This window comes from Ciconia boyciana, chromosome 24, assembly GCF_034638445.1.
Source record: "Ciconia boyciana chromosome 24, ASM3463844v1, whole genome shotgun sequence".
Lineage (NCBI taxonomy): Eukaryota > Metazoa > Chordata > Aves > Ciconiiformes > Ciconiidae > Ciconia > Ciconia boyciana.
This window is the reverse complement of record NC_132957.1, coordinates 2,637,768-2,662,339: the sequence shown is the minus strand read 5'-3', so window position 1 is coordinate 2,662,339 and position 24,572 is coordinate 2,637,768. Positions and strand designations below refer to the sequence as shown.

The 24,572-nt window shown below is 63.5% G+C and overlaps 3 protein-coding genes across 8 annotated transcripts; 1 reads left to right on the top strand and 2 right to left on the bottom strand.

The window, feature by feature from the left end:
• Positions 1-917: 917 nt before the first annotated feature.
• EBI3 (Epstein-Barr virus induced 3) lies at positions 918-3,153 on the bottom strand. The gene is made up of 6 exons (XM_072845874.1): positions 3,111-3,153; positions 2,181-2,405; positions 1,968-2,085; positions 1,685-1,857; positions 1,206-1,369; positions 918-1,070 (listed from the first exon to the last, which is right to left on the bottom strand). Exons 1-6 carry the CDS (start codon positions 3,151-3,153, stop codon positions 918-920), a joined length of 876 nt encoding a protein of 291 aa, XP_072701975.1.
• A 1,296-nt stretch (positions 3,154-4,449) lies between these two features.
• Positions 4,450-16,165, bottom strand: ANKRD24 (ankyrin repeat domain 24). Of its 6 annotated transcripts, none has more exons than XM_072845328.1 (19): positions 15,642-16,165; positions 13,017-13,147; positions 12,828-12,916; positions 12,436-12,500; positions 12,131-12,188; positions 11,982-12,052; positions 11,632-11,738; positions 11,358-11,545; positions 10,721-10,749; positions 10,471-10,563; positions 9,819-9,923; positions 9,657-9,701; positions 9,439-9,537; positions 9,290-9,362; positions 9,047-9,168; positions 7,713-8,969; positions 5,013-5,150; positions 4,858-4,923; positions 4,450-4,651 (listed from the first exon to the last, which is right to left on the bottom strand). In XM_072845328.1, the coding sequence occupies exons 1-19, from the start codon at positions 15,675-15,677 to the stop codon at positions 4,574-4,576; spliced, it is 2,850 nt and encodes a 949-aa protein (XP_072701429.1). In that variant the 5' UTR covers positions 15,678-16,165; the 3' UTR covers positions 4,450-4,573. The 6 variants fall into 6 exon arrangements, with proteins under 6 accessions (XP_072701429.1, XP_072701428.1, XP_072701427.1 ...); XM_072845327.1 differs by lacking the exon at positions 15,642-16,165 and adding an exon at positions 14,248-14,530; XM_072845326.1 differs by having other exon boundaries at positions 11,982-12,188.
• A 250-nt stretch (positions 16,166-16,415) lies between these two features.
• On the top strand, positions 16,416-24,242 carry SIRT6 (sirtuin 6). The gene is made up of 8 exons (XM_072845838.1): positions 16,416-16,575; positions 17,693-17,820; positions 18,185-18,367; positions 20,860-20,919; positions 21,496-21,591; positions 22,456-22,536; positions 22,899-23,022; positions 23,788-24,242. Exons 1-8 carry the CDS (start codon positions 16,510-16,512, stop codon positions 24,121-24,123), a joined length of 1,074 nt encoding a protein of 357 aa, XP_072701939.1. The 5' UTR covers positions 16,416-16,509; the 3' UTR covers positions 24,124-24,242.
• The last annotated feature ends 330 nt before the right edge of the window (positions 24,243-24,572 follow it).

The following is a 24,572-nucleotide window of genomic DNA, read 5'->3' as shown; positions in this document are numbered from 1 at the left end:
CCCTCAGCCCGGAGACCCCTCCACAGTGATCAGGGCCCCCCAGCACCCCCGGCCTCTGTACCCCCCACAGCGACCAGGGAACCCCCACCCCCCAGCTCACGGCCAACCCCTCCCGCTCCGACATGGCCGCGCACCCCCCTCAGCCCCGCTGCGACTCACCGCCCGCCACTTCCGGGAAGTAGCCCCGCCCCCCTCCGCCGCTCATTGGTGAGACGGGCCGCTGCTCGGCGGATCCTCGCCTGCTACTGGCTGTCTCTGCCGTCCGTTAGCGAGCAGTGCCGCCGCCAAGAGCCCGCCCGCCCGCGGCGACCCGAAAGGAGGTTCCGGGGGCGAGGGTCGGGGCCCGGGGCCCGGGAGGTGGCCGGGGGAGCGGGCCGGGCCCTGGAGGCCGGTCTGGGGCCGGTGTGGGCCCTGGAGACCACCTCGGACCGTGGAGAGGGGCCACGGGGACCATACAGGCCTGGGGGGGCCCAGTCTGGGCCATGGCGGGGTCACAGGGACCATCCGAGGCCACAGAGACCAGCCAAGGCCTTGGGGGGGGCAAAGCCACCGGTCTGGACCCTCCACAGGGCCCAGTCCGGGCCGTATGGACCAGTTGAGGTGACCGGGGCCGGTCGGAGCCTGTGCCCTCCTCTCTGCCCACGGCCAGGGCTGGCCTGGCCCCGTCCGGCCCCTCAGCCAGCAAAGGGACCGTCCCCAGGGGCAGCTCAGCTGCTTCGAGGAGAACATCACAAAAGCGGGCGGGGATCAGAGCCTCAAGCTGGTTTATTGCCTGTTTCTGGTGGGTCCCTCCAGCACTGGTGGCTCCGTGCTGCCGGAGGCACGGGGACAGAGAGTGGCTGGGGCACGTGGGGTCCCTCGGTGGGACGAGGGAGAGGAGCAGGGTGGGGAAGGGGACGCTGGCCCTGCTCTGCCTGTCATGGCTCCATCCAGGGCGTCCCCGAGGCCGGCAGGCTCCAGGCGCTGAACTCCCCCGAGTCTGTGAAGTCCTTGGCGGCCACCTGGATGTAGTGGAGGGTCCCGGGTCGCACTCCCGTCAGGGTGTACGATGTCTGCTCGTACGGCCCGATCTAGGGGTAGAGCGGGGTTAGGGGCACCTGTGGGCCAGGGGGCCAGGACACAGCCTTGCTCGGGGATGCATCCCTCAGCCGTGCCTCAGTTTACCCCGTGTGGGAGCGTGGGGGATGCGGCGGGGGGGGCAGTACCGTTTTGGTGACAGAGCCCTCCTCCCGGGCATAGCGGATGCGATACTTGAGCGGGAAGTACTCCGGGAAGGGCCAGGACCCTGGCGGGCTCCACTCCAGCAGCAGCTTTTTGGTCTCCCCGGGGATGGGTGAGACCCGCAGGTCCTCAGGGGGGTCCGGCTTTACTAACGAAGCAGGGAGACAATGAAGGTGTGAGGTGCTGGCTGGGGGATCCGGCACAGAGCCACTGGGGACGGTGACACCGTGTCCACCAGCCCTGTTGACCGAGCTGTGCAATCCGGGCTGCAGAGGTGGCCTGAGACCCAACAAATCATTGCACTGATGTTTCCGCATCCCAGGTAGGGGAGCAAGCCGGAGGGGAAAGGCCCAAAGGAAGCCCCAGGGCTGGGTGAGACCCAGGCACGCTGCTTGGGAGGTGGGGGGTTAAGGGCGAGGGGTCTGCGGGGGCACAGGGACTCCAAGCCCCCAGCGGCACTCACTGATGTTCTCCAGGAGGAAGGGCAGGAGCCTGGAGGCAGTGCCCAGGGGGTTCACGGCCGTCACGTTCACCACGTAGGGGGTGAGGGAGAACATCTGCACGTCCCCAAAGGAGCAGCTCCGCGGCCCCGTGCGGATGCACTCGCCCGTCCCTGTGGCCCCCCACAAGCCGTGCCTGTGGGGACAGAGGGGGGAGTTGGGCGAGGGGCAGGCCGCCCTGCCTGCAGCCCCACGCGCGACGCAGGCTCGGGGGGGGCTCAGTCGGGGCTCGGGACCCCCATTGACCTGTACGTGGCCACGAAGTCGGTGTCCAGCAGCGGCTCGGGGACCAGGACCCAGGAGCAGTTCACTGCCTGCGGGTAGCTGATGGCCCAGCACTCGACGGCGGGCAGTGCAGGGGGATCTGGGGCAGGGGACGGTCATCACCCCGCTGCCGGCCTCCCCAGGGGACCCCCCGCCAGCAGTGGGGGGGACACAGGGGGGACCAGGGTCACTCACAGCCCAGCCGCAGGCAGACGGTGGCCCAGGTCTCGCCGGTGCCAGGGTGGTGGCAGCTGTAGTGGCCCTCGTGGGCCAGGCTGGCGTTGGGGAGCGCCAGCCCCGGTGCAGGATACGTTCCCAGGACAGTCCCCCCCCGGCGCCACTCAGCCGGCCGTCCCGCTGCGGCCGGGCACCGCAGCAGCACCTCGGTGCCCAGGGTGCCGTGCTGCAGGGCGCAGTGGCCTGGGGGACATGGAGGTGGGCGTGGGCTGCACCCCCTGGCGCAACCCCCCCATCTCCCCCGCTGCAGTCCCCGGCAGGGGGGTCCAGGGGACACGCCACAGCGGGGGCAGGGAGTGGTAGGGGGTGACGCTGGGTCAGGAGGGGTCTGTGCCTCCCTGGGCCCCCAACTCCATTCCCAGCACCCCGGTGCCCCTCCCGCCCCAATGCCCCCAGCCCCCATGCCTCTGGCCTTGGTCCCCCCATGTCCCCAGACCCCCAGTGTCCCTATTCCTCCATCACCAGTCCCCCCATGCCTCTGGCCTCAGTCCCCCCAGTGTCCCTATACCTCTGTCCTGAGATGCCCTGTAATTCTGCCCTCGGCCCCCTCGGTGTGCCCCCCTGTAATTCTGCCCTCGGCCCCCTCGGTGTCCCCAGTCCCCTCAGTGCCCCTACACCTCCATCCCCGCTCCCTCCACCTCCATCCCCAGCGCTCCCAGTCTGCCTAGTCCTGCTGCCTCCAGTCCCCCCAGATCCCCCCATACTTCCATTCCAGACCTCTGGTCCCTCTATCGCCGGTCCCCCATGTCCCCATACCTCTGCCCCCAGCCCAACTGTCCCCGGCCCCCTGCTCCCCCAACCTCCATCCCAGCCCCCCAGTCCCTCCCCAGTACCCCATGCCCCCATACCTCTGTCCCCAGCCCGCCCGTCCCCCAGGTCCCCCCATACCTCCATCCCAGCTGCCCCAGTCCCTCCATCCCCAGTCCCACATGCCCCCCTACCTCTGTCCCCATTGTCCCTGTCCCCCCATACCTCCGTCCCCAGTGCTGCCTGCCGTGCCGTTGTAGGGAACGGTGCAGGCAGGTGCCACAAAAGCCACCACCCAAAGCCACTTCATGTCAGGGAGACTCAGCGGAGCTGCCCGATTCCAGGGACCTGTGAGGGCAGGCAGGACAGTCAAACCCCAGGGCAGGGGACAGCAGGGACACCACGGCCACAGGTCCCCAGGTGGTCCGGGGACATTGCCCTACAGCCAGGGGTTCAAACCCGTCTCCGGGCCACCCCACAGTGCCGTGCCTCAGTTTCCCCTCTGGCCTTGCCGCACACCCTGGGGACAGGGGATGGTTTCTCGCCGCAGTGGCCGGATCCTGCTGCCAGGAAGGAGGAGGGGGTGGAGGCGAGAGCAAAAGCACCCTGTGTGACCGGGGTTTCCCACAGGGACCCGCAGCCGCCCCTGCAGTCCCGTGCCCGGAATTGGGGTTTCGGGTCACTCCGGGCCTCGACCAGCGCACTCAGATGCCCCCCCCCCCCTCGCAGGGCACCTGGGGAGGGACTGTCCCTCACAGAGACCCCCCAAAACCCAGCCTGGGGGCTGAGCTGTTCCCCGACGTGACCGAGCCCAGCACCACAGGGACGGACCCTGCCCTTGTCATTGCCCACCCTGGCTGTGGGCTGGCTCAGCCCCAGGGGGGACAAGTGGCTTTCCCCGTATCGTGGAGAAGGGACTCCCCGCGGTGCCCCCCAGGCAGGTGCTGTGGGGCCACCCCTAGCCCCCGACACCCCCCTATGCCCCCAGCCCCACGGGGAGCCCTGTCCCCTGTCATGCTCACCGCACCAGGGCCAGGCATCTGGGAGCAGAGGCTCTGTCACCGCCAGTGCGGGAAGCCGCAGCCCCGGCCGGCCTCAGCCCACTTCCTCACGCAGGAAACACCGTCCCCAGTGGGGACCCGCCGCCCGGCGTGCTCCACAGGGATCTCCCACGCACGGGGCCTCTGCCTGCCCCGGACCCACAGGAAAGCAGTTTCGGCTCTGGCCAAGAGGGTTTCAACGCTTCCCGTGCCACCGCCCCGCTTCCTTCGTGATCACCCGCTCCCGTCTGGGGACATCGGGGCTGGGGGAGATGATGGCACCGATCCCCCACCATCCCCAGCTCTGCCAACCTCCCCGCGCCCTGTGCCCACCCTCGTCCCCCCCAGAGACGAGCTGTCCCATTGGCGTGACTATAAATACTTTATTGCTGCTGTGCTGGGGGGCGTGGGGCACGGGGGGGCTGGCACAGGCCCCCGGGGCTGGCTGGGTGTGGGGGTGCGTGTGCCAGTGACAGGGTGCTGCCCGGAGAAGCAAAGGGGCACAGAGGGTGCTGTCACTGGCTGTGCCACCGACCCCTGCGGCACTGCCGTGCTGGCAGGGGCTCATCTGCCCTGCTCCTGCAGCCGCTGCATCCTCAGGATCTGGCACAGGAGTCTCTGCACGTCCTCGTCCATGTGGCCCTGGAGCGGAGGGGACATTGGTGGGGACATCAGAGGGGACATCAGGGAGTCTCTGTGCGTGGCCCAAGCGCCCCTGGGCTGGCAGTCCCTGGATCCAGCCCCTTGCTGTCTCCCACATGCATGCAGGCACAGGCGCGTGGCTGGCTGGTGCCCCGGTCCCCCATACTGGTGTCCCCAGTTCCCGCACAGCCATGTCCCCACCTCACCTGCACTGCGTAGAGCAGGTGGCTCCGGTACAGCGTCACCACCTTGCTGTGCCGCATTTCTGTCTCCTGCAAGAGAGCGAGCGGGTTTGAGCACGGGGCCAGGGGCTTGCGGAAGCCCAGACCCCACCAGGCGACGGCCCCAAGCCGGTACCCACCGCCAGCTTCTCCTCCAGCGCACGGATCCTGGCCTGGAGCGTGGCGGCGTCGGGGGGTGACTGCAGCGGCCCCCGGGACTCGGGGAGGGCGTTCAGGGCTTCCTTCAGCCTGAAGACCTCCTTAGAGAGCTCAGTGATCTGCACAGCGCACAGAGGTTACAGGGACCCCTTGGCCCCAACTCCCCTGGGGTCCACCCATGGCCGTGCCCGCTGCCACCCTGGGGTAGCCCCCACAGCCGGGCTGGGGCAGAGCTGGGACTTTCCCACCCCACCCCTTCTGCTCCCGGTTTCAGTCTCGGCTTGGGGAGGAAAAAAGGGGAACAGCCGGGAGAGCGGCAAGTCCGCACGCAGGGGTGCGCCTGTGTCTGTGTTTGCACTTATGTGTGCAAGCGTGCATGTATGTGCAGGTGCATGCAAGCGTGTGCAAGCACGTGCACTTGCGTGTGCACATGTATGCGCTCCAAGCTCAGGAGCGATGCATCCCAACAAAGAAGTCAGGCAAAAACGCCAGGAAGCCTGCATGGATGAACAAGGAGCTCCTGGACAAACCCAAAGACAAAAAGGAAGCCTACAGAGGGTGGAAGCAAGGACAGGGAGCCTGGGAGGAATACAGAGAAATTGTCCGAGCAGCCAGGGATCAGGTTAGGAAAGCTAAAGCCCTGAGATAATTAAATCTGGCCAGGGACATCAAGGGCAACAAGAAAACCTTCTATAGGTACGTCGGTGAGAAAAGGAAGACTACGGAAGATGTGGGCCCTCTCCGGAAGGAAACGGGAGACCTGGTTACCCAGGATATGGAGAAGGCTGAGGTACTCAATGACATTTTTGCCTCAATCTTCACCAGCAAGTGCTCAAGCCACAGCGCCCAAGTCGCAGAAGGCAAAGGCAGGGACTGGGAGAATGAAGAACCACCCACTGCAGGAGAAGATGAGGTTCGAGACCATCTAAGGAACCTGAAGGTGCCCAAGTCCATGGGACCTGATGAGATGCATCCGTGGGTCCAGAGGGAACTGGCGGATGAAGTTGCTAAGCCACTCTCCATCACAGTTGAGAAGTTGTGGCAGTGCGGTGAAGTTCCCGCTGACTGGAGAAGGTCATTCAAAAAGAAACATAACCCCCATTTTTAAAAAGGGAAAAAGGAAGACCCAGGGAACTACAGGCCGGTCAGTCCCACCTCTGTGCCTGGCAAGATCATGGAGCAGATCCTCCTGGAATCTATGCTAAGGCACATGGAAAATAAGGAGGTGATCGGTGACAGCCAACATGGCTTCACTAAGGGCAAATCGTGCCTGACAAATTTGGTGGCCTTCTACTATGGGGTTACAGCGTTGGTGGATAAGGGAAAAGCAACCGACGTCATCTGCCTGGCCTTGTGCAAAGCATTTGACGCTGTCCCACACAACATTCTTGTGTCTAAATTACAGAGATATGGATTTGACGGATGGACCACTTGGTGGACAAGGAAATGGCTGGATGGTCGCACGCAAAGAGTCAACGGCTCGATGTCCAAGTGGAGACCAGTGACGAGTGGTGTTCCTCAGGGGCTGGTATTGGGACTGGCGCTGTTTAACATCTTTGTCGGTGACGTGGACAGTGGGATCGAGCGCACCCTCAGCAAGTTTGCCGACGACACCAAGCTGCGTGGTGCGGTCGACATGCTGGAGGGAAGGGATGCCAGCCAGAGGGACCTGGACAGGCTTGAGAGGTGGGCCCCTGCAAACCTCATGAAGTTCAACAAGGCCAAGTGCAAGGTCCTGCACATGGGTCAGGGCAATCCCAAGCACAAATGCAGGCTGGGCGGAGAATGGATCGAGAGCAGCCCTGAGAAGGACTTGGGGGTGTTGGTTGATGAGAAGCTCAACATGACCCGGCAATGTGCGCTTGCAGCCCAGAAAGCCAACCGTACCCTGGGCTGCATCACAAGAATGGTGACCAGCAGGTCGAGGGAGGGGATTCTCCCCCTCTGCTCTCGTGAGACCCCACCCAGAGTACCGCGTCCAGATCTGGGGCCCCAACGTAAGAAGGACATGGACCTGTTGGAGCGGGTCCAGAGGAGGCCACAAAGATGATCCGAGGGCTGGAGCACCTCCCCTACGAGGACAGGCTGAGAGCTGGGGTTGTTCAGCCTGGAGAAGAGAAGGCTCCGGGGAGACCTTGTAGCAGCCTGCCAGCACTTCAAGGGGGCTACAGGAAAGCTGGGGAGGGACTCTTCATGGGGCGGTGCAGTGACAGGACAAGGGGTAACTGTTTTAAACTGAAGAGGGTAGATTTGCATTAGATAGGAGGAAGAAATTCTTGACTGTGAGGGTGGTGAGGCACTGGAACAGGTTGCCCAGAGAAGCTGTGGGTGCTCCATCCCTGGCAGTGTTCAAGGCCAGGCTGGATGGGGCTTTGAGCAACCTGCTCTGGTGGAAGATGTCCCTGCCCATGGCAGGGGGGGTGGAAGTAGATGATCTTTAAGGTCCCTTCCAACCCAAACCATTCTGTGATTCTAGGATTCTAGGATTCTATGTACACGTATGCACGTATGTACATGTGTGCATGCACACGTGTGCACACATCTGTGTACACGTGTGCACGTTTGCGAGTGCGTCTCCCCTGCGACCCGGCCAGCTCAGCTCACCTGAGCAGCGCCCAGGCCACCATTTCCCCTCCCAGGAGCCCCTCACCAACCCCCAACACCTCCTCCCTGTCCCCTACCTTCCTGTCCCTGTCCTTGACCAGCCGGGCCGAGTCCTCGGCGTGGCCGTGGAGCTCCCGCAGCCGCCGCGCCTCGTCCTGCGCCTCTGCCAGCTGCTTCTGCGCGGCGGCCAGGCGCTCCTCTGCCGCCTGCCGCTCGCTTTTCATGAAGAGCGCCTGCCGCTGCACCCGGAACACCTCCTCGCACGTCTTCTCATGCCGCCGCGAAAGCTCGCCCAGCCGCTGGGTCAGCGCTGCCGCCTCGGCCCGCAGCCCCGCCTGCACCGCCTCGTGCTCTCCCCGCGGCACCGCTGCCGCCAGCTCGGCCTCCAGCCGGGCGGCCTCGCGCCCCTTGGCCTCCGCCGCCGCCTCCAGCTCGGCCGCCCGCTCCCGCAGCGCCTGTGCCTCCTTCTCCAGCGCTGCCGTGGCCCGGGCGTGCTCCTCCCGCGGCACCCGGCTCTCCATCTCCGCCTGCGCCTGCCGCAGCCGCGCCAGGGCCTCCTCGTGCTCCCGCCGCCCCACCGGCCGGGCGGCCAGCTGCTCCCGCAGGGTGCCCAGCTCGGCCTCCCTGCGGCCCAGCGTCTCCCGCAGCTGCCCCAGCTGGGCCGTCACCTCCTCGTGCTGCCGCACCAGCTCCGCCACCCGTTGCTCCAGCACCCCTGGCTCCAGCTCGGGGCCACCCGCCGCCCGCCAGTCCCGTGCCTTGGCCTCCAGCTCCCGCCGCAGGGCCTCCGCCTCCGCCTCCGCCCGGCCGCAGCGCTCCAGCAAGGCCTCCTTCTCCCTCGACGCCTCCTCCAGGGAGGCCCCCAGGGAGGCCGTCGCCTCCACAGCCTCTGCACCAGCCTCCAAACGGGCCTGCAGCTCCTTCACCCGCTCCTCCCGCTCCTCCAGCGCCGCCTGCGCCTGCCGCAGGGCTGCCCGAGCCTCCGCCAGCTCAGCCCCGGCCTCCCGCTCGGCCGTGGAGGAGGAGGTCTGCGTGCGCGGCACCTGCAGCTCGCCCAGCGCCGCCTTGCACTCGCCCCAGGTCCAGGCTGGCTCCTCGGCGAGCTGCTGCGCCGCACTCCCCTCCCCGATTTGCTCCGGGGCTTGCTCCGAGGCACCGGTCTGCCCATCTGGCTGCCCGCCAGCCTCGTCCCTCGCGTCCGTGCCCCGCGGCGACTCCAAGCGCTGCGCCCGCAGCCGCTCCAGCTCGCGTTGGAGAGCGTTGTAGAGGCTGGCGGGCACGAAGTCCCCCGGGGTGGATGGATTGCTCTCGTCCCGCTCATAGTTCTCCAGCACCTGCCGAGAAGACGGTGAGGCCACCAGCGGCCAGGGGCCGGAGGCAGGGAGGGACAGACAGACAGTCGGGGACTTGCCTGTATTTTCTCCCTCAGCTCCTTGTTCTGCATGGTGAGGGACTGCACCTGCCCCTGCAGCGTGGCCAGCAGCTCCTCGGCCGAGGGGCTCAGCGTCTTCTTGGAGAGCAGCAGCTCTGCCCCTGCGGGGTGCAGGGACTCCGGTGCCGTGCCCACCCACATCCCCGCTCCCTGCCGCGGGGTGCCACCTCCCCGAGGGCTGCCCAGCCCCACAGGGGTCTTGGGAGGCAGGCAGGGGCCTACCTGGGAACTCAAGCGGGTCTCCCTCCTCGTCCTGCAGTGTCTCGATGTCATAGCTCGTGTTCTCCTTCTCGTTCTGGGGGTGCAGAGCGGCAGGCGTCAGCCCCCACGCACCCCAGCCCCTGGCACTGCCAGCTGCTTCCTGCACCTACCTCCAGTGAGGACAAGCGGCTCCACAGAGCCTCCACCTCCTTGCCCAGCCGCTCCTTCTCACCATCCCGCACTGCCAGCCGCTCCTCCAGCTCCTGGATCTGTGGGGCAGGACACGGGCATGGGGTCCCCTTTGCTCATACCAGAGTCCCGACGGCATCCCCAGCACCGGGACCCCTCGGAGAGCCGAGGCCACCCATGATCTCTTCACCGGCCTCACCTGCTTCTCCATGGAGCGCAGGGAGCCCTCGTCCAGCTCTGCCCGCTAGCAGGACACAGAGAGAAAACAGGGAGGGATAAACGCTGTCCCCGTCTCTCCCGTCCCCTCCGCTCCCTAGGGACGTGGTGGCATCTCCCCCACGACCCTGTGGCTCGCCGGTACCTCCCGTCTCTGCTTCTCCTGCTGCTCCAAGCCCCGGATCTTCTGCAAGAACTGGGCCCGCTCCTGCCGCAGCCGTACAATCTCCTCGTAGGCATCCCGGTCCTCCTGCAGACGAGCAGGTACCAAGCCTCAGTGCCGGGTACCACCAGCCCCCTCCCCACTGTCAGCCCCCTCCTGCCCATCTTCAGCAGGGGGGCTGTGACAGGCTGAGCCCAGCCAGGCTCAGTGGTGACTCTCGGCCACCACGTGCCCCCATGGGCGAGCCATGCTCCAGGGTGTGCAGGGCACTTTTCGACATCAGAGAGAGAAGGAAAGGCTCCAGCAGGGCATGGACACCCCAACGCCAGCACAGTCCCCCGGGCGAGGGGTGTTCTGGGCCCCCGGGGTGGAGAGAAAGGGGCTGATAGCCCCTGTCCTGCTGACAGCAGGGGCACGGGGCCTGGGGTGCTGCATGCACCCCAGGAGTGGGGAGGAAGACTCTGTTGCAGCCCAGGCCAGCCCCTGAGCATCGCCTCCGCTGCAGGGAGGAGGGCCCCCACACAGCCCCCGGGATGGGCAAAGCTGGAGAAGTTTGCCTGAGCAGGCCGTGGTTCAGCTACCCTGCGCTTGCCAAGCCGGGTGCGGACGTGGAGGGAAGGGGGACCCCTCTCACCTGGCTGGGGGTGCCCAGGGGAGGCAGAGGGGCTTTCCTCTTCCTCGGGGTGCTGTTCTTCTCCCTGACAGATGACTGGCTGGGCGAAGACGTCTGCAAAGACACCAAGGCAGAGGGGATATCACATCTAAGGTGTCCTCCCTCCTTCCTGACCCATCGCCACCTTGGAGAGCCCCAGGGCTCCTGGGGACCCCCAGCCAGGGGCTGGGGCCAGCCCTGATAAGACGTGGGCAGCCAGGCAGGCCCTTACCTGGGACGTCTGTTCAGTTGACTCCTCTTCTGCAGGGCAGAGCGGGAGGAAAGAGAAATTGGGAAGGTTTAGGGGATCGTAGGGGTGGGCACAGCAGGCAGAGCCCACATGTGTGCGGGGGCACCTCAGCATGTGCTCATACAGGGGTGGGCACTCAGGGGGCACGCACACACACGTGTACACAGGGGGGCACGTGTGCGTACAAGGGGCACGCACGCAGACAGACGAATACAGGGATACACATGGATGTGTAATCGCAGGGATGCACACACGTGTGCAGACACGGGGAGACACGTGCACACAGATGCGCACACGCAGACACGTGTACCAATGCACTTGCTGATACACACGTGCCCTTATACCCCCATGCTTGCAAACACGCGTTAACATGCGTGTGCAAGCATGTTCGGACACTGAGACGGGCAACCGAGGCTCAGCACCACCTCCCAGCCCTCGGCTGGTGACAGCATGGGCAAAGGCACCCCCAGCCTGTGGGAAAAGGGGGCCCGTGCCCCCCAGCCTTGCTCAGCCTCTTCCATCCATGGGTTAGACAGCCCTGCCCCAAAGCAGGGTGAAAACACCCCCGTGGATCCGTGCCCTGAGGACAGGGAGCACCGGGGCAGCACGGCTGCCTTACCACTGGCCCAGGACCGGCGCTGAGCAGCCTCTTGCAGGAAGTGCTGGATGAGAGCGTTGCCCGTGGCCAGGCTGTAGTGCGCAGCATCGTGACCTGTGGAGTCCACTACAGCCACCCGGGCACCGGCGTTGACGAGCACCTCCACCGTCTCCACGCTGCCGTTCTCGCAGGCCAGCATCAAGGCTGTCCTGAGCAGAGTGGTGAGAGCAGAGGTGAGGGGACCCATTCCCTCCATCTCCCCGTCCACCCCCAGTCCCCACCAGCGCAGACTCACCTCCCCTGCAGGTCCCGGCTGTTGACGGCCGCGCCACGGTGCAGCAGGTACCGGCACAGCTCTGAGTGGCTCATCTTGGCAGCAAGGATCAGCGGTGTGGAGCCGTCCTGGGCAGGGTCAGGTTGGGTGAGGCTGCGCAGACGAGGCTCAGATCTCCCCATGGGGCACCCCGCTCCTGTTACCTCCCGGATTTCCACGTCCCACTTCATGGTATGTTTTCACCCCAGGAACCCCAGGTACTGCCAGCTGCTGCATTCCACCCCAGAAGCTGCTGCATTTCAGAGGCAGCCCCAGCCCGGCCCCTTGCTGCTCTGCACAGCACGGCAGGGCGAGGAGCAGAGGCATCTCACCTTGTCCTTGGTGTTCAAGGGAGCCTTGAAATCACAGAGGATCTCTGAGCACGAGATGCAGCCGCTGACCGCTGGGGAGAAGGACAGAGGCTGAGCACCGTCTCCCATGGGGACATGAGCAGGACGGGGCTGGCACTGTCCCCACTCACCTGCGTGGTGCAGCGCTGTTCGGCCACTGCCGTCGGCCACATCCACAGGGCAGGAGGCCTGAGGGAGAGAGCCTGGGTTACAGGAGGACAGGGGACAGACAGACAGACTGCTCCAGTGGACGTGGCTCCTTGGCACGGTGGAGGGCTGAGCAGGTGCCGGGCAGCACTGCACAGTGCTGGGCAGAGCCGGGAACCAGCATGCCAACAACAGCACTGGTGAGGGAAGGGAGTTCAAGGACAGAGAGGACACCTCGCTGGCACAGCAGCCTCCCTCCCTCGCGGCACTGTGCTCCCAGCCCCGGTACCTGCAACAGCTTGCTGACGCACTGTGGGTGGCCATGCTTGGACGCCAGGTGCAGGGCAGTGTAACCTGGGGAGAGGGACAGATGGACGGGTCAGAGAACAGACAGTGGGTCTGTGGCAGAAGGGACCGGTTGGGTGACAGACGGACGGATGGGCACGCAGGAGGATCTGCTGGACTGGGGCCGAATGGGAATGGGACATCCCCAGGAGCACCATCAGTCAGTGCTTGAGTCCCCGTAGGAAGCTGGGACAATTTACAGCCCCCACAGGTGTGGCCGTCACCTCTGTCCCCTCAGCCTCAACACCTGCGGCAGGGTGGGAACAACCAGGGAGCGTTGGTGGCCCTGGGTGGTCCACAGCTTTAGCCGGGGGTGTGTGGCAGCCATGCCCTCACCCGAGCTATCCTTGGTCATGGCATCCACGCCGTGAGCCAGCATGGCTTCGAGGCAGTCCACGTTCCCCCGCATGGCGGCCAGGTGGAACCTGCAGCAAGACCGGGGGCTGTCGGATTCACATCCCTGGCCCCCGGCCTTGTCCCCAGCCCTGCGTCCCCTCTGTCCTGGGGACATGGGTCAGCACTTACGCAGATTTGCCCTCCGAGTCCAGCTTGGTGGGGACCAGGCCCTTGCGGACAAGGAGAGATGTCACCCTCCCAGCATCGTTGTAGTCCACAGCTTGCAGGAGCTTCTCATCGTTCTTGGTCCAGTCCTGGCTCTGCAATGAAGCCAAGAGGAGGCTGTGATGGGTGTGCTGTCCCCAGGGACGGGCAGGGTGCTGGGCTGGGCTCAGGTGCCTGTCCTCATCCCCATCCCTGCTATCTTCCACCCATCGCTATCCCCTTGGGGTGGCCATCTCTGGGCCAACCCCTTTCCCGGGTGCTATGGTGCCTGGCCCCAGGTATGGAGGGTTTAGCTGGGACAGCTGACTGGGATGAGGATCCCCTTCAGTGCCCCCCGCCGTTTGCAGCTCAGAGACCAGGAGATTTACAGAGCTGCCCCAGTTTAGCTGTGGATGGGCCAGGCTGTGACAGGCTAGGATTTGGGAGTGAGCCGACATTGCCTGGCTGCCCCTGCCCCAGGGTTTGTCCCTGCCACCCCAATGACCCCAATGCTAAACACAGCCAGCACCCATGAGGTGCCTGAGCCCCATCCCTGCCCAGGTCTCTCCACTGAGCCGTTCCCAGCCCTGCTGTGCTCCCCAGAGAGGAAGGGACGAAGTTGGGGTGAGCACAGCTGGCAGCAAGAGCAGGTCCCCCAGGATGGCTCCAGCCTCCCTGGGATATATAGGGCACAATCCTGCGCAGGACTGGGGCTGGATGGGGGGCTTGCTGACCCAGTGGTCCCCCACGTCCCCATCCTGAGGGAGCGACCTGCAGTGGGACAGGACCAGCATGGGAAGCCCTGGGTTCACCCCGCAGCCTGTGACGACAAACCAGAGCTCGCTGCGGCCGCGGTGGCAGGAAATGGATGTCACCTTTCGGGAGCTGCTTGCATCCTGCCCCTCGCCAGCCTGGTGCCCAGTGCCAGGCATGGGGCCCGTGCCGCTGTGCCCACCTGGTGCCCCTGCAAGCCCCTCCAGCCCTGCGGGGCCAGGGGACCCCACCTGGAGAATAAACCAGTCTCCCAGGGTTACCGGGCAAACTGGGAGGGTGGTGCCCATTCCCCCCCCCTTGTCATGCAAGGACAAAGCAGGTTGGAGAGGATGCAACCGAGCCCTGGGACGGGGATGGAGGGGGTCCAGGTGGGGTGGGGGTGACACAGCTTACCCTGGAGGACGGGACCAAAGGGGACCGGAGACGGAGGGCAGGGACGTACCGCGAAGGAGGCAGCGGCACAGAGGCAGATCTGCTTCATGGTGCTGAGGAGGAGGCGGCGGGCAGCCATGCATCCCTTGCCCCCCGCCTGGGCGAGGGCAGGCTGGGGCTCCAGGCCGTGGACCCCAGACCCCAGCTCGCTCCAGCATTGCTGCCCGGGCGGGGGCCGAGTCTTGCCGCAGTGGGAGCCAGGATCCGCCTCTCTCCATCCCTCCGTCCCTCCTTCTTTCCCTCCTTCCCTCCCTCCTCAGCATCCAGAGCTCCAGGCATCCCTGCATCCCTGCCACCAGGGAGGACCAGGGAGCAGGTACCAAGGTCCCGGTCAGGGACCAGCACCCAGGCTGGTCCCAGTTAAAGTGGGAGGGGTTGGGGGGGGGGGAGCTTTCCCACACCATGCTTAAGGTGAGGCAGCAATGCACCCCCAAACCAAGGGGATGAGCATCCTGCTGCCACCCAGATCCTGCTACATGGGACCCCTTGCCCTGTGCTGGGGGGCACAGACCTACCTCCCACCACAGGTCTGGGGCCAAGGGAGGGGCAGGACCCCCTGCCTGCATCTCAGGGGTCCAGCAAACTCCCCTCAAGGAGGGAACCCCAAAATTCAAAGGGTCCCTGGAAGAGCCCCAGGGGTGGCAGGACAGCAGGACCCCTCCCCACTCGCAGAAGTATCCAGGGCAGTGTGGGGAAACTGAGGCACAGAACACCCTGACCAGGGCAGGCCCGCAGACTCCACGTGGGGGGCTTCAACCTGTGTCCATGTGTCCCCAGCCATGTGTCCCCAGTCCACATGTCTGCCCAGTGCTGCCATGGGCACTGGGGACAGCACTGGCACTCTCTGCCCGATGTGGAGGATGGTGAGAGCCTGTGGCACCGTGCCAGGCTGGTGCTGAATAATTGAAGAGCATCGACATGCTGGCTCCACTGGCTGTGGCAGCTGGAAAGCCGGCAGCCGTCCCCAGGGAGGGGACAGGGAGGGGACCTGGGACCTTCTTCTCTCTCTCCCTGGTGCCTTTTTTTCCTTTGCTCTGCCCGGCTCCCAGTGATGGCCCTGGGAGCACCCTTGGGTGCACTGGGAGCTCGATCCCACTGGCCAAAATGGCAGTGCTGACCTCCATGGGACTGCTGTTCCCATGGTGAGCAGCCACCCCACGTCCCAGGGCAGGTCCCGCCCTTGTGACACTGGGGACATCCTGGGGAAGATCCCCATGTCCTCAGTCCCTGTGAAATTTCGGACATCCCAGGGCAGGTCCCCATGCCCCTGTGAAATTTGGGACATCCCAGGAGAGGTCCCCCTGTCCCCATGGACATCCCAGGGCAAGTCCCTGTGTCCCTGTGAAACCTGGATCATCTCAGGGCAGGTCCCCAGGTCCCCAGGTCCCTGGGAATGGCACTCACGTCTGCCTTCTTGAACTTGGCCTTCAGGCTCTTCATGGCGGCTCCAACCTCAGCCCCGTGGCACCTGGACAGGGGACAGATGTGCTCAAGGGTCTCTCCCCCACCGATATCGGCTCAGCCGCCCCCAGACCCGCAGCTCCCGTAGCCCCGTCCTTGCCTGCCGCGTCTCCCCACCGGCCACAGCGCCCGGAGAGGGGGACACCAGACGCGAAGGAGTTGGGTTACGGCCCGGCTGCGGCTGAGGTTACAGCTGGCAGCGCTGGGCAGCCGGGGGGGCTCCGGGGGGACCAGCCCCCTTTGGGGAGCGGGTCTGCTTGCACCCCTGAAATGCCCAGGGAGGGGGAGGTGAAGGGACATGGCACAGCAGGGCCAGGCCCGGAGGGGGAGCTAGGGGGTCTGGGGGCAGCAAGGGTGGGCTCCTTGGCTCTCTCGGGAGTCTGGGGCTGCAGGTAGTGTGGGACACGGCTGGGCCCTGACCTGCTGGCACCGCCAGCCCTTGCCTGGCACCCACTGCCCTTGCCTGGCACGCCTGGCCTGGCACCCCCAGCCCTGGCCCTGGCACCCCCTGCTCTGGCCTGGTACCCCTGGCCCTGGCACCCCCGGCCCTGGCCCTGGCCCTGGCACCTCCTGCTCGCCCCCCCCACCCCGCCCCTTATCACAGCCCTGGCCGCGGGGGCCAGTCGAGGCCTGGCGGGGTGAGGGCAGCCCCCCCCACCCCTTGTCGCCCGGCACAAAGATGGCGGCGGCGGCGGCACCGCCCTCCCCCGGGCGTGCCCGCACGTGCGCTCCGCCCGCCGCGGCCTCCCTGCGCGCTTCCGCCCGTCCGCGGGGCTGGCAACAATGCGCGCTCCGGCGGCCGGGGCGGGCCATGGCGGTGAATTACGCGGCCGGGCTCTCGCCGTACTCGGACAAGGGCAAGTGCGGCCTCCCCGAGGTGAGCGCGGCGCGGCGGGGCCTCCCGGCCCCACCCGGGGCCTGCTCCGGCCTGACGGGTTTCCATGGCAACCGGGCCCTCGGCCCCATGGGTGTCTCCCGTGGGGAGCCCAGCACCAGGGACTCCTTTGTGTCCCCCCAGGCCCACCCCATGGCTCCCTCCGTATCCCCCCGGCTCCGTGGCTCCCTCCTCGTCCCCCACCAGGCCCATGGCTCCCTCCGTATCCCCCCCAGGCCCACCCCATGGCTCCCTCCTTGTCCCCCCCAGCCCCATGGCTCCCTCCTTGTCGTTGTCGTTGTCCTCCAGGCCCAGCACCACCCCCCTGTTTTGTGCCCCCTCCCCCCTCCCACAGGGGCTCCCAGCCATATGGGGACCCTTTGTATCCCCCAGCGGGGATCCCTCGGGGGTGGGTGCAAGGGGCCTGTCCCAGGCACCGTGGGGGTGATCCCAGCCCCATGCCCCCAGCGGCACTTGGGAAGCTTAAAACAGGTTTTGGGGTGAGGGGACAGGGACACGCAGGGGCCTGTCCTGAGCCTGGGGGGGTGAGGGGACAGGGACACGCAGGAGCCTGTCCTCAGTCCCTGTCCCCAGGAGACTGGGCTGGAGAAGCATCTTGCAGAAATGAAATCCTGTGCCCATGCCAGAAAGCCAGGTGGGCACATAGTCCCATCCAGCCGCAGCGTCCCTTCGTCCCCCACCTCCCTGGCTTCCCGTGCAGCTCGCCGTCCCTTGGCCCTGTCCTGTCGTAGGGCCGGTGGCTGCGCTGGTGACAGCTGGAGTTGAGCACACGTGGGGTGGCACCGGCTTCTCTCCTGTCCTCCCGCTGCCCGGCAGTGCCCTGGAGCTCGGCCACTTCTCGGGGTATCAGCTGCCTGTCTGTGAGAGCAATAAATACCCTCGTCTGTGTGAGGTGTTTTAAACCCCTACCCTGCAGAGAGGTGGTTTGTACAGCGCTGTTTCTCTCTGATTAAATGCTTTTGTCATTAAGGAATGTGAAATCTTATTTCCTTTTGTGGATAAGAAAGAATTGGCGTTTACTGGGTCTTTGTGCCGGGAGGCGTGTAGGATCTATTCTGGCATCTCGCCATTCCCTTGGTGGTTTATCTCTTCTGCTCAGATTTTTGACCCACCGGAGGAACTGGAGAGGAAGGTGCGGGAGCTGGCGGACTTGATCAGGAGTTCCTCCAATGTGGTGTTTCACACGGGGGCTGGAATCAGCACCGCCTCGGGGATTCCCGACTTCAGGTAAGGACGGTGGGCAGCAGGCGAGGGGTTGGGAGGATAGCACCTTCTCCGAGTCCGTCTCGCGTCTTGTGAAGCTCTGGACTGTGCTTCCTGCTGCCCCAGCCAGACCTACTCCATCCCTCCTGTCTGGTCCTGGATCAGCTGAAAATACCCTTTCCCTCCTGCATACCCGTTTGATGTTAAGCCGTACCCACAGAAGCCCTACGTGCGCTCTGCTTGCAACGATGACAAAAATTGCTGGTGATACATGACCTTCATTTAGCAGCGCCTTGCTCATTCTCTGTTGACGGGGCTTGTGGTGCATTTACAACTGTCTTAGATCCTGAGCTCTCAGTTCTCACTTTTTCTGTCCCCATTGCTGCAGGGGACCCAATGGTGTCTGGACTATGGAAGAGAAGGGGCTCTCCCCAAAATTCGACACCACCTTTGAGAATGCCAGGCCCTCCAAGACTCACATGGCGCTGCTGGGGCTGCAGAGAGTCGGCATCCTGAAATTCCTGGTCAGCCAGAATGTGGACGGCCTTCACGTGCGTTCAGGATTCCCACGGTACTGCCTCTCCTGCCCTGTCTCCAGGTCCCTCATGCCTTTCCCAGCCGCTGCCACGTGGCTGTTCTTGCTGCCTGATTAGCGTGGCCTCGCGTGCAAGCGTTTGATGCTGGGGCTTGATTTCCAAGGCTGGCTTGGAAGCTGTCTGCCCACTGATGGGGGAGTGGAAACTGGGATGCGCTGGTGTGGGAAGGGGTATGTAAACCAGCTTGAATTTAGAGAAGAGAGGTTATGGTGATAATTCAGAGGGTGATGAAGTCAGCCTCAGTTGATGCTCTCTAGAAGTACACCCAGAAGCCATTTGTTCACAAGAAAAACGAGCAGATCACAGTGTTGGGCCGTTGCATGTTCCACCCATCAGCTGAGTGGCTGTAGCTGTCAGTGCCGCTGTGAGCAGCCCGGCTGCACTGCGTGGCTGCCTGTGGGCTCGTGGCCCGGGGAGTGAGACGTTGGCTTCAAGTAGGGCACGTGCTCCTGGGAACTGGGCTCAGAGCTGCGCTCAGGGCACATGGTCCTTTCCACTGCCCCTGTAGCCGTCCAGAGGGGTGAACGATGGGAGGGGGGACGAGAGCATCTGAAACTGCTCCTGCTGCTCGCAGAGACGCCCGTCACCCTGTTTTATCACTGTTGCTAGAGCTGTCTCAGAGCACTGGATCTTGTGCTGTTTTACAGTTTGCTTAAACTGAATTTCTTGAGAGAAAATAAAGGTGGTGCTGCCCCAGTGATGAAACCATGCCTGGGCCCAAGGTAGCCTTAAAAAGTATTTCGCCTCTGAATAAATTTGCGAAACTGCAAGGGCGGCAAGACAGAGAGAGTCCCGCAGTTGGAACTGGTCTGACTTACCGGCTGTGGTCTCTGATTTCCTCTCCCGCTGCGATAAGGTCAGGGGTCCTGCGTAGCTGTGTTCCCTCTGCGGGGAGCTGCGACGTGCGGGAGCCAAGGGTACAAGATCTCCACTCCCTGCATGGGTGGAGACTGAAGTGCATTTAGCAGCGCAGTGGCCGTTTCAAAGATGTCCTCAAAGGAACCTGCCTTTCATTAGCACTTGTGGCAACAGGCTCTTTTCCCTTCAAGAAACTTCAGCCTCTCATAAAACCCATTTCCAGCACTTAAGACCAGCGAGCGATTGCCTTGTGAGGCAAATTGCTTGGAGCTGCCTGGAGAGGAAAGGGGAGAACAGCTGAATTCAAGTAAGAAAATAAAATTAAGGGAGTTGGGATGAGAACGAGGAGCATGAATGGGACCTTGGAGAAGCTGCATCTCACAAATGTCTTCAACCATCACGGGCTGAGCAGAGAGCTGCCTTCAGGGGGTTCTTCCTATTATTAAAAGCCCTGAGTCCTGGTTCCTGCTCCTAGCACCACATTTGCCTTTTTAAACTAAACAACCATGGGAAAAAGAATAAGAAATAATGACCAGAACTCAGCTGTGCTCCCTGCAGCCTCGTGCCACCAGCTCCCGCTCTGGTTTAGCACAGCTCTTCCACCCAAGCAAAGTATGTGCTTAAGTAAGCGCCGCTGAACTGGGGCCAAAATGGGGGAAATCAAGTCAGTCCTGTCTCCATCCGCCCTGGAGGAGGCTCCCAGTCACCGTGGGGCTCGTAGGAACATAGGGAGAGCGCGGCCTTGTTTTCCTCTAGCTTCTGCGCTTTGAGGCTTGCGCTGAGCTCGAGGGGAGTTTTAGTCAAAACGATTGGCAAAGGGCTGGAACCGTGCAAGGACAGAGAGGAACACTGAGTGCTGAGAAAAGCAAAGAGCCAGGTTACTACCGGGCGCAGAGAAGATTTGAGGCTGGATCAGAACAGGGCCTAGAATTGGTGCTGCAGATGGAAGCATTTAAAATTAAAAAGCCAGGACATGCTGTCCCTCCCCTTAGTCCCAGTTGTGGTGGCCATAGCGTAGTGCTTTCGCGATGGAGATGAAACCGTGGCACGGAAGCCCTCTCGCCAGGATCTGAACATGTCCTCTGGGTCTGCTCTGCAAGAGGGACAGCTCTGCCCAAACTGCCTTTACACAGTATTTCTTGTGTTAAACGCACAAAGCGGTGCTCAGTGTGCCATAGTTTTGCCAGCGCCTGCTTGCCCTGCATGTGATGGCCACGCTCGGCACAGGGAAGCCCCCCACACTCGGTGGCTGGACCAGCGGTCCTCTCTGCCGGACCAACTGCCTCCTGCAGCAAGGCCAGGTCATTTTGTGGCACCCAGCGCCCCCAGAGCCTGCCTGACACTGGTGCCTTGCTCCGATGCAGCCATATTTGCCTAAAACTAATATAAATCCCCTCAGTGCTGACCCAGTGCTGACCCATGTCCCCAGGCCATGGCAGAGGGTCCCTGCCACCCCACGTCACCTGGCAGGTCTGATCTGGGAGAGCTGGAAAGCGGGGGAGCCCTTGAGGTGCAGGGCCGCCAGCGAGGAGGGGGGTTTGGGCAGCTGTCCCTGTTGCCCCAGGGCTCTCCACCCTTCCCCAGCTCATCTCTGCCGTTTCTCCCTCAGGGACAAGTTGGCCGAGCTCCACGGGAACATGTTTGTGGAAGAGTGTGTGAAATGCGGCAAGTACGTGAGCCCTGAGCCTGGGGAGGGCATCAGTGGGGTGGGGGCTTTGTTGCTGTCCCCGGAGAACGATGGAGGCCCCGCACACACTGTGGGGCTGTCTGCCTGGCAGGTCTCCAGCAGAGTGTGCGTGGGGTCACGGACAGATCTGTCCGTCTGAATCCTAAACCCTGTCAAATGGTGGGAAATGAACGTTCTGGGAATTCTCCATTGCCTGGGAGGCCCTTGGCAAATCCTGCTCCTCGTGGCAAGGCGGATATGCCAGCGGGGCTGCCTGCAGCAGGGTCTGTGCCTGCCAGCTGGAGAGAGGAGAGGAGAGGAGGTTGCTACAAGCTGTGTTTTCCATCCTGGTTTGTGGCAGATCTCTGGGGCTGTTGGTCAGCAGCGCCTGGTTAGAGACGGAGGCAGAGATCAATGAAGGGCTGAGATGCTCCGGTCATTGCTTGTGGCTCTGAGCCATCACCTGCTTCTTCCAAGCAGGGCGTCTGTGGTGCGAGGTGTGCCATATTGGGGGGACATTTCACAGCGGGTTCCACCTCCCTGCACGTTTGGCCCTGAATGGCACCGTCTCTCTCGCAGGCAGTACGTGCGGGACACGGTCGTGGGCAGCATGGGGCTGAAGCCAACGGGCAGGCTGTGCAGCGTCACCAAAGCCCGAGGGCTGCGGGCCTGCAGGTACGTCTGCTGGGACACAGGATGGGGGCTCCCAAGGGGACGTGGAGTGGCAGGGACCCGTTCACCCAAGCGAGTGGCTCTCGTGTGCAGACTTGGCTTTGCAGGGCCGGGCCGACAGTCCCTCCAGCTCCGGTGAAGAAGCAGCGGGTGTAGGGGAGATCTCCAAAAGCCCAGATAGGAAGCCAGCACGTCTCCAAGGAGTCCCAGCCGTGCAACCTCCTTGGGGGGGGTCTTCCCACACCGATAATCTGAGCATGTCCTAGTGCTGGAGAATGCCCTGCTGTGGGATGGCAGCTCTAGAGAGCCCCTTCCCCTCCAGCAGGATACGGCCGCTGCGCTGCCCTGCTGCTGCTTGCCTTCAGTAGGGAAGTGTAGACAGTGTCTCAAGCTCTGCAGCTGGAGGTACCCTGAGGTGATCTGGCATCCAGACACGCTCCGCATGCCCCTTGTGCTTCCTCACCCAGGCTCACCGGGCCCAGCCCAGTTGCTTTTCTCGTCCAAGCTGGCTGCAGAGCCAGCACAGCAGAGCCGGGGGCTCCGGGCTGCGGGGCAGAGCTCTGCTGGCTCAGCTCTGATGCTGGGGAGTGAAAGGTGCGTCCCAGCTCTGAACTGGGACAGCAAAGCAGCCGGCACTTTGGTGGTGTTGCAGCACCAGCCACAAAATCCATCATGCAGGTGAATTCTGTGCCTTCCCTCACCGGCTGGTGAGCCCCTTTGGCTTGTCTGGGCTCTCTCTGTCCCTTCACAGTGCTGGGCCAGGGCAGGTGGGACAGGATCTGGGTCACTGTCCCCTCTCCCAGGGCAGCTCTGCTGCCTGTTTCTGCCTGGCAGGGGGAAACTGTGGTCCCTGTGTGTGTTTTCTAGAGGGAAGTTAAGAGACACCATTCTGGACTGGGAAGATTCCCTGCCTGACCGCGACCTCACGCTGGCGGACGAAGCCTGCAGGTACTGTGCTTGGGCTCTTCGCACCGTGGCGGCTGCTGATGCCTGCAGCTCGCGGTGCCCCAGGAGACTGCCTGGGCTCCCCGTCCTCTGCCAGCACCGCAGCAGTCCTCGGGCCAGCCCTGCCTGGCTTTGTTCATCACGTTTTGTGCCTTGCAGCCCTGAGGCTGTACCCACAGCACAGCACAGCAACGCCCAGCCCTCTCCCCAGAAAGTGGCCAAGAGAAACCACTGCAAATTCTGGCCACAGCTTTGCTTCCCGGCTGGGAAGCTTGGAGAGTCCACACTGGAGCAGGGTAGGAGAAGCAGCCAGCAAACAGCCATGGCTTTTTCTCTGCCCTGGATGTTTTGTCTCCTCCCTGCAGGAAAGCTGATCTCTCCGTCACTCTGGGGACCTCTCTCCAGATCAAACCCAGTGGCAACCTCCCGCTGATCACGAAGAAGAGAGGAGGGAAGCTGGTCATAGTCAACCTACAAGCAACCAAACACGTGAGTGAGAGCGTCCTCGCTGCCCTGCGCTTGGAGCAATTTGCTCTGTGCTGCTCCTTTCCCCTCACGTCACTTGTTTCAGCCCCGTCGCAGGTTAGTCCCTGCACATCGTCCCCTCCCACGCGGCCACATAGAAGAGTGGCCTCACTTAGCAAGCAAACAGGCTGGGCTTGCCTCGTTGGAGGGTTTAAACCTGCAACTCCCGATAAACACCTAGAAATGGAAGGTAAATTCTAAGAGCAGAATAAAAACTCAGCCCGAAGCCTGATGTATCCTCCGGTGAATTACAGTCTGATTAAATAACTGCACACACATAACCCACGCCATGGGGCAGAGGAGCTCGGTTCATGTTCAGCCCTGGTTTTGGTGCCCTAATTGTCCAAAGTCTTTCGAATAACCAGAGCTGGAGGGTTTCTGGGATGTCATTAGAGCTCCCTTGTCCCTGTCCCGCTCTGTCCTGGGCTCGCTAGCCTGGCTCTGCATCCATGTCCCTGTCTCTGGGCTGTGTTTCAAGGTGGGGACTGCCTGCCCACACCCTGATAGAGCCCTATCGGCCTGCGGTGCAGCCGGGGAGTGGTGCCAGACGGGCTCCGGGTCTCAGTTCATGTTCCACCAGGGATGATGTCTCGGGGACAGGAGCCCTGGAGCCCACGTGCAGCTGAGCCATCACCCAGGCCCTGTCCCCACGTGCTCCCTGGGAGGAGACATTTGTCCCCGCACACTATGTTTGTCCCCTAACGCCGTGCTTGCCCTCGCTCGCCCCAGGACAGACAGGCCGACCTGCGCATCCACGCCTACGTTGATGATGTCATGACGAAGCTGATGAAGCACTTGGGGCTGGAGGTCCCGGAGTGGACGGGGCCGGTGGTGGTGGAAAGCGCTGAGCTCACCAAGCCCGAACAGCTCTTCAAATTTGACCCCGGGGCTCGCGGGCTGCTGAAGGAGGAGCCCCTCTCCCAGCACAACGGCATGGGTGGGCTATGCCCTGACCTTGGGACCACGCTGGTGGAGCGCCGTGACGGTCTGAAGCAGGAGTGTCCCAGCCCGGACACGGGGCCAACAACAGTGAAGAAGATGAAGGTGGAGCCTCTCCTCACCTGACCCAGACTGTTCCCTGTCTGTCTAGACACTTGTCTGTGCCGCTTTTCCTACCGACATTTTTTTATACCCTTAAACATTGTCCCTTTTTTTATGTAAGTATTAAATACACTTGAATCGCGTGTGTCGGGGCAGCTGTACCCACCGGCCTGGGAAAGGTGTTGCCTGCTTGAAATGGACCGAGCACCTGATTCCTTCTCTGCGAGGAGGTGGCTGCGGGGTCCAGCAGACCTCGGAGGGGCAGAGGGAGGAGGGTGCTCGGTGCTGGGGCAGCGACAGCGACACAAGGGGATCGCTGGGGGAGTTGATGCCACCTCAAATGAAGCTGGGGCTGGTCAGTGGTTGGGATGAGCCGCTGAGATCTGCCGGCAGAGCCGGTCCCCTGCGTGCTGGTGATCTGGGGGATGTCACTGGGTGGTGGAAGGGAAGGGGACTGGTCCTGGCCCAGTCCT

Bases quoted from the DNA above. Each gene is read 5' to 3' on its own strand.
- ANKRD24 (XM_072845325.1), bottom strand. From the start codon at position 14,316: ATGGCTGCCCGCCGCCTCCTCCTCAGCACCATGAAGCAGATCTGCCTC. The intron at 11,546-11,631 runs GTGAGTCTGCGC...CACTCTGCTCAG, and splicing joins AGCCGGGACCTGCAGGGGAG to GACAGCCTTGATGCTGGCCT. The intron at 5,151-7,712 runs GTAGGGGACAGG...TGCGCTGTGCAG, and splicing joins TCAAGGACAGGGACAGGAAG to ATCACTGAGCTCTCTAAGGA.
- SIRT6 (XM_072845838.1), top strand. From the start codon at position 16,510: ATGGCGGTGAATTACGCGGCCGGGCTCTCGCCGTACTCGGACAAGGGC. The intron at 16,576-17,692 runs GTGAGCGCGGCG...TCTTCTGCTCAG, and splicing joins GCAAGTGCGGCCTCCCCGAG to ATTTTTGACCCACCGGAGGA. The intron at 20,920-21,495 runs GTACGTGAGCCC...TCTCTCTCGCAG, and splicing joins GAGTGTGTGAAATGCGGCAA to GCAGTACGTGCGGGACACGG.
- EBI3 (XM_072845874.1), bottom strand. From the start codon at position 3,153: ATGTGGGACTGGGGATGGAGGGACTGGGGCAGCTGGGATGGAG. The intron at 2,406-3,110 runs GTATGGGGGGAC...CATGTCCCCCAG, and splicing joins CTGGGGCAGCTGGGATGGAG to GCCACTGCGCCCTGCAGCAC. The intron at 1,858-1,967 runs GTCAATGGGGGT...CTGTCCCCACAG, and splicing joins GACTTCGTGGCCACGTACAG to GCACGGCTTGTGGGGGGCCA.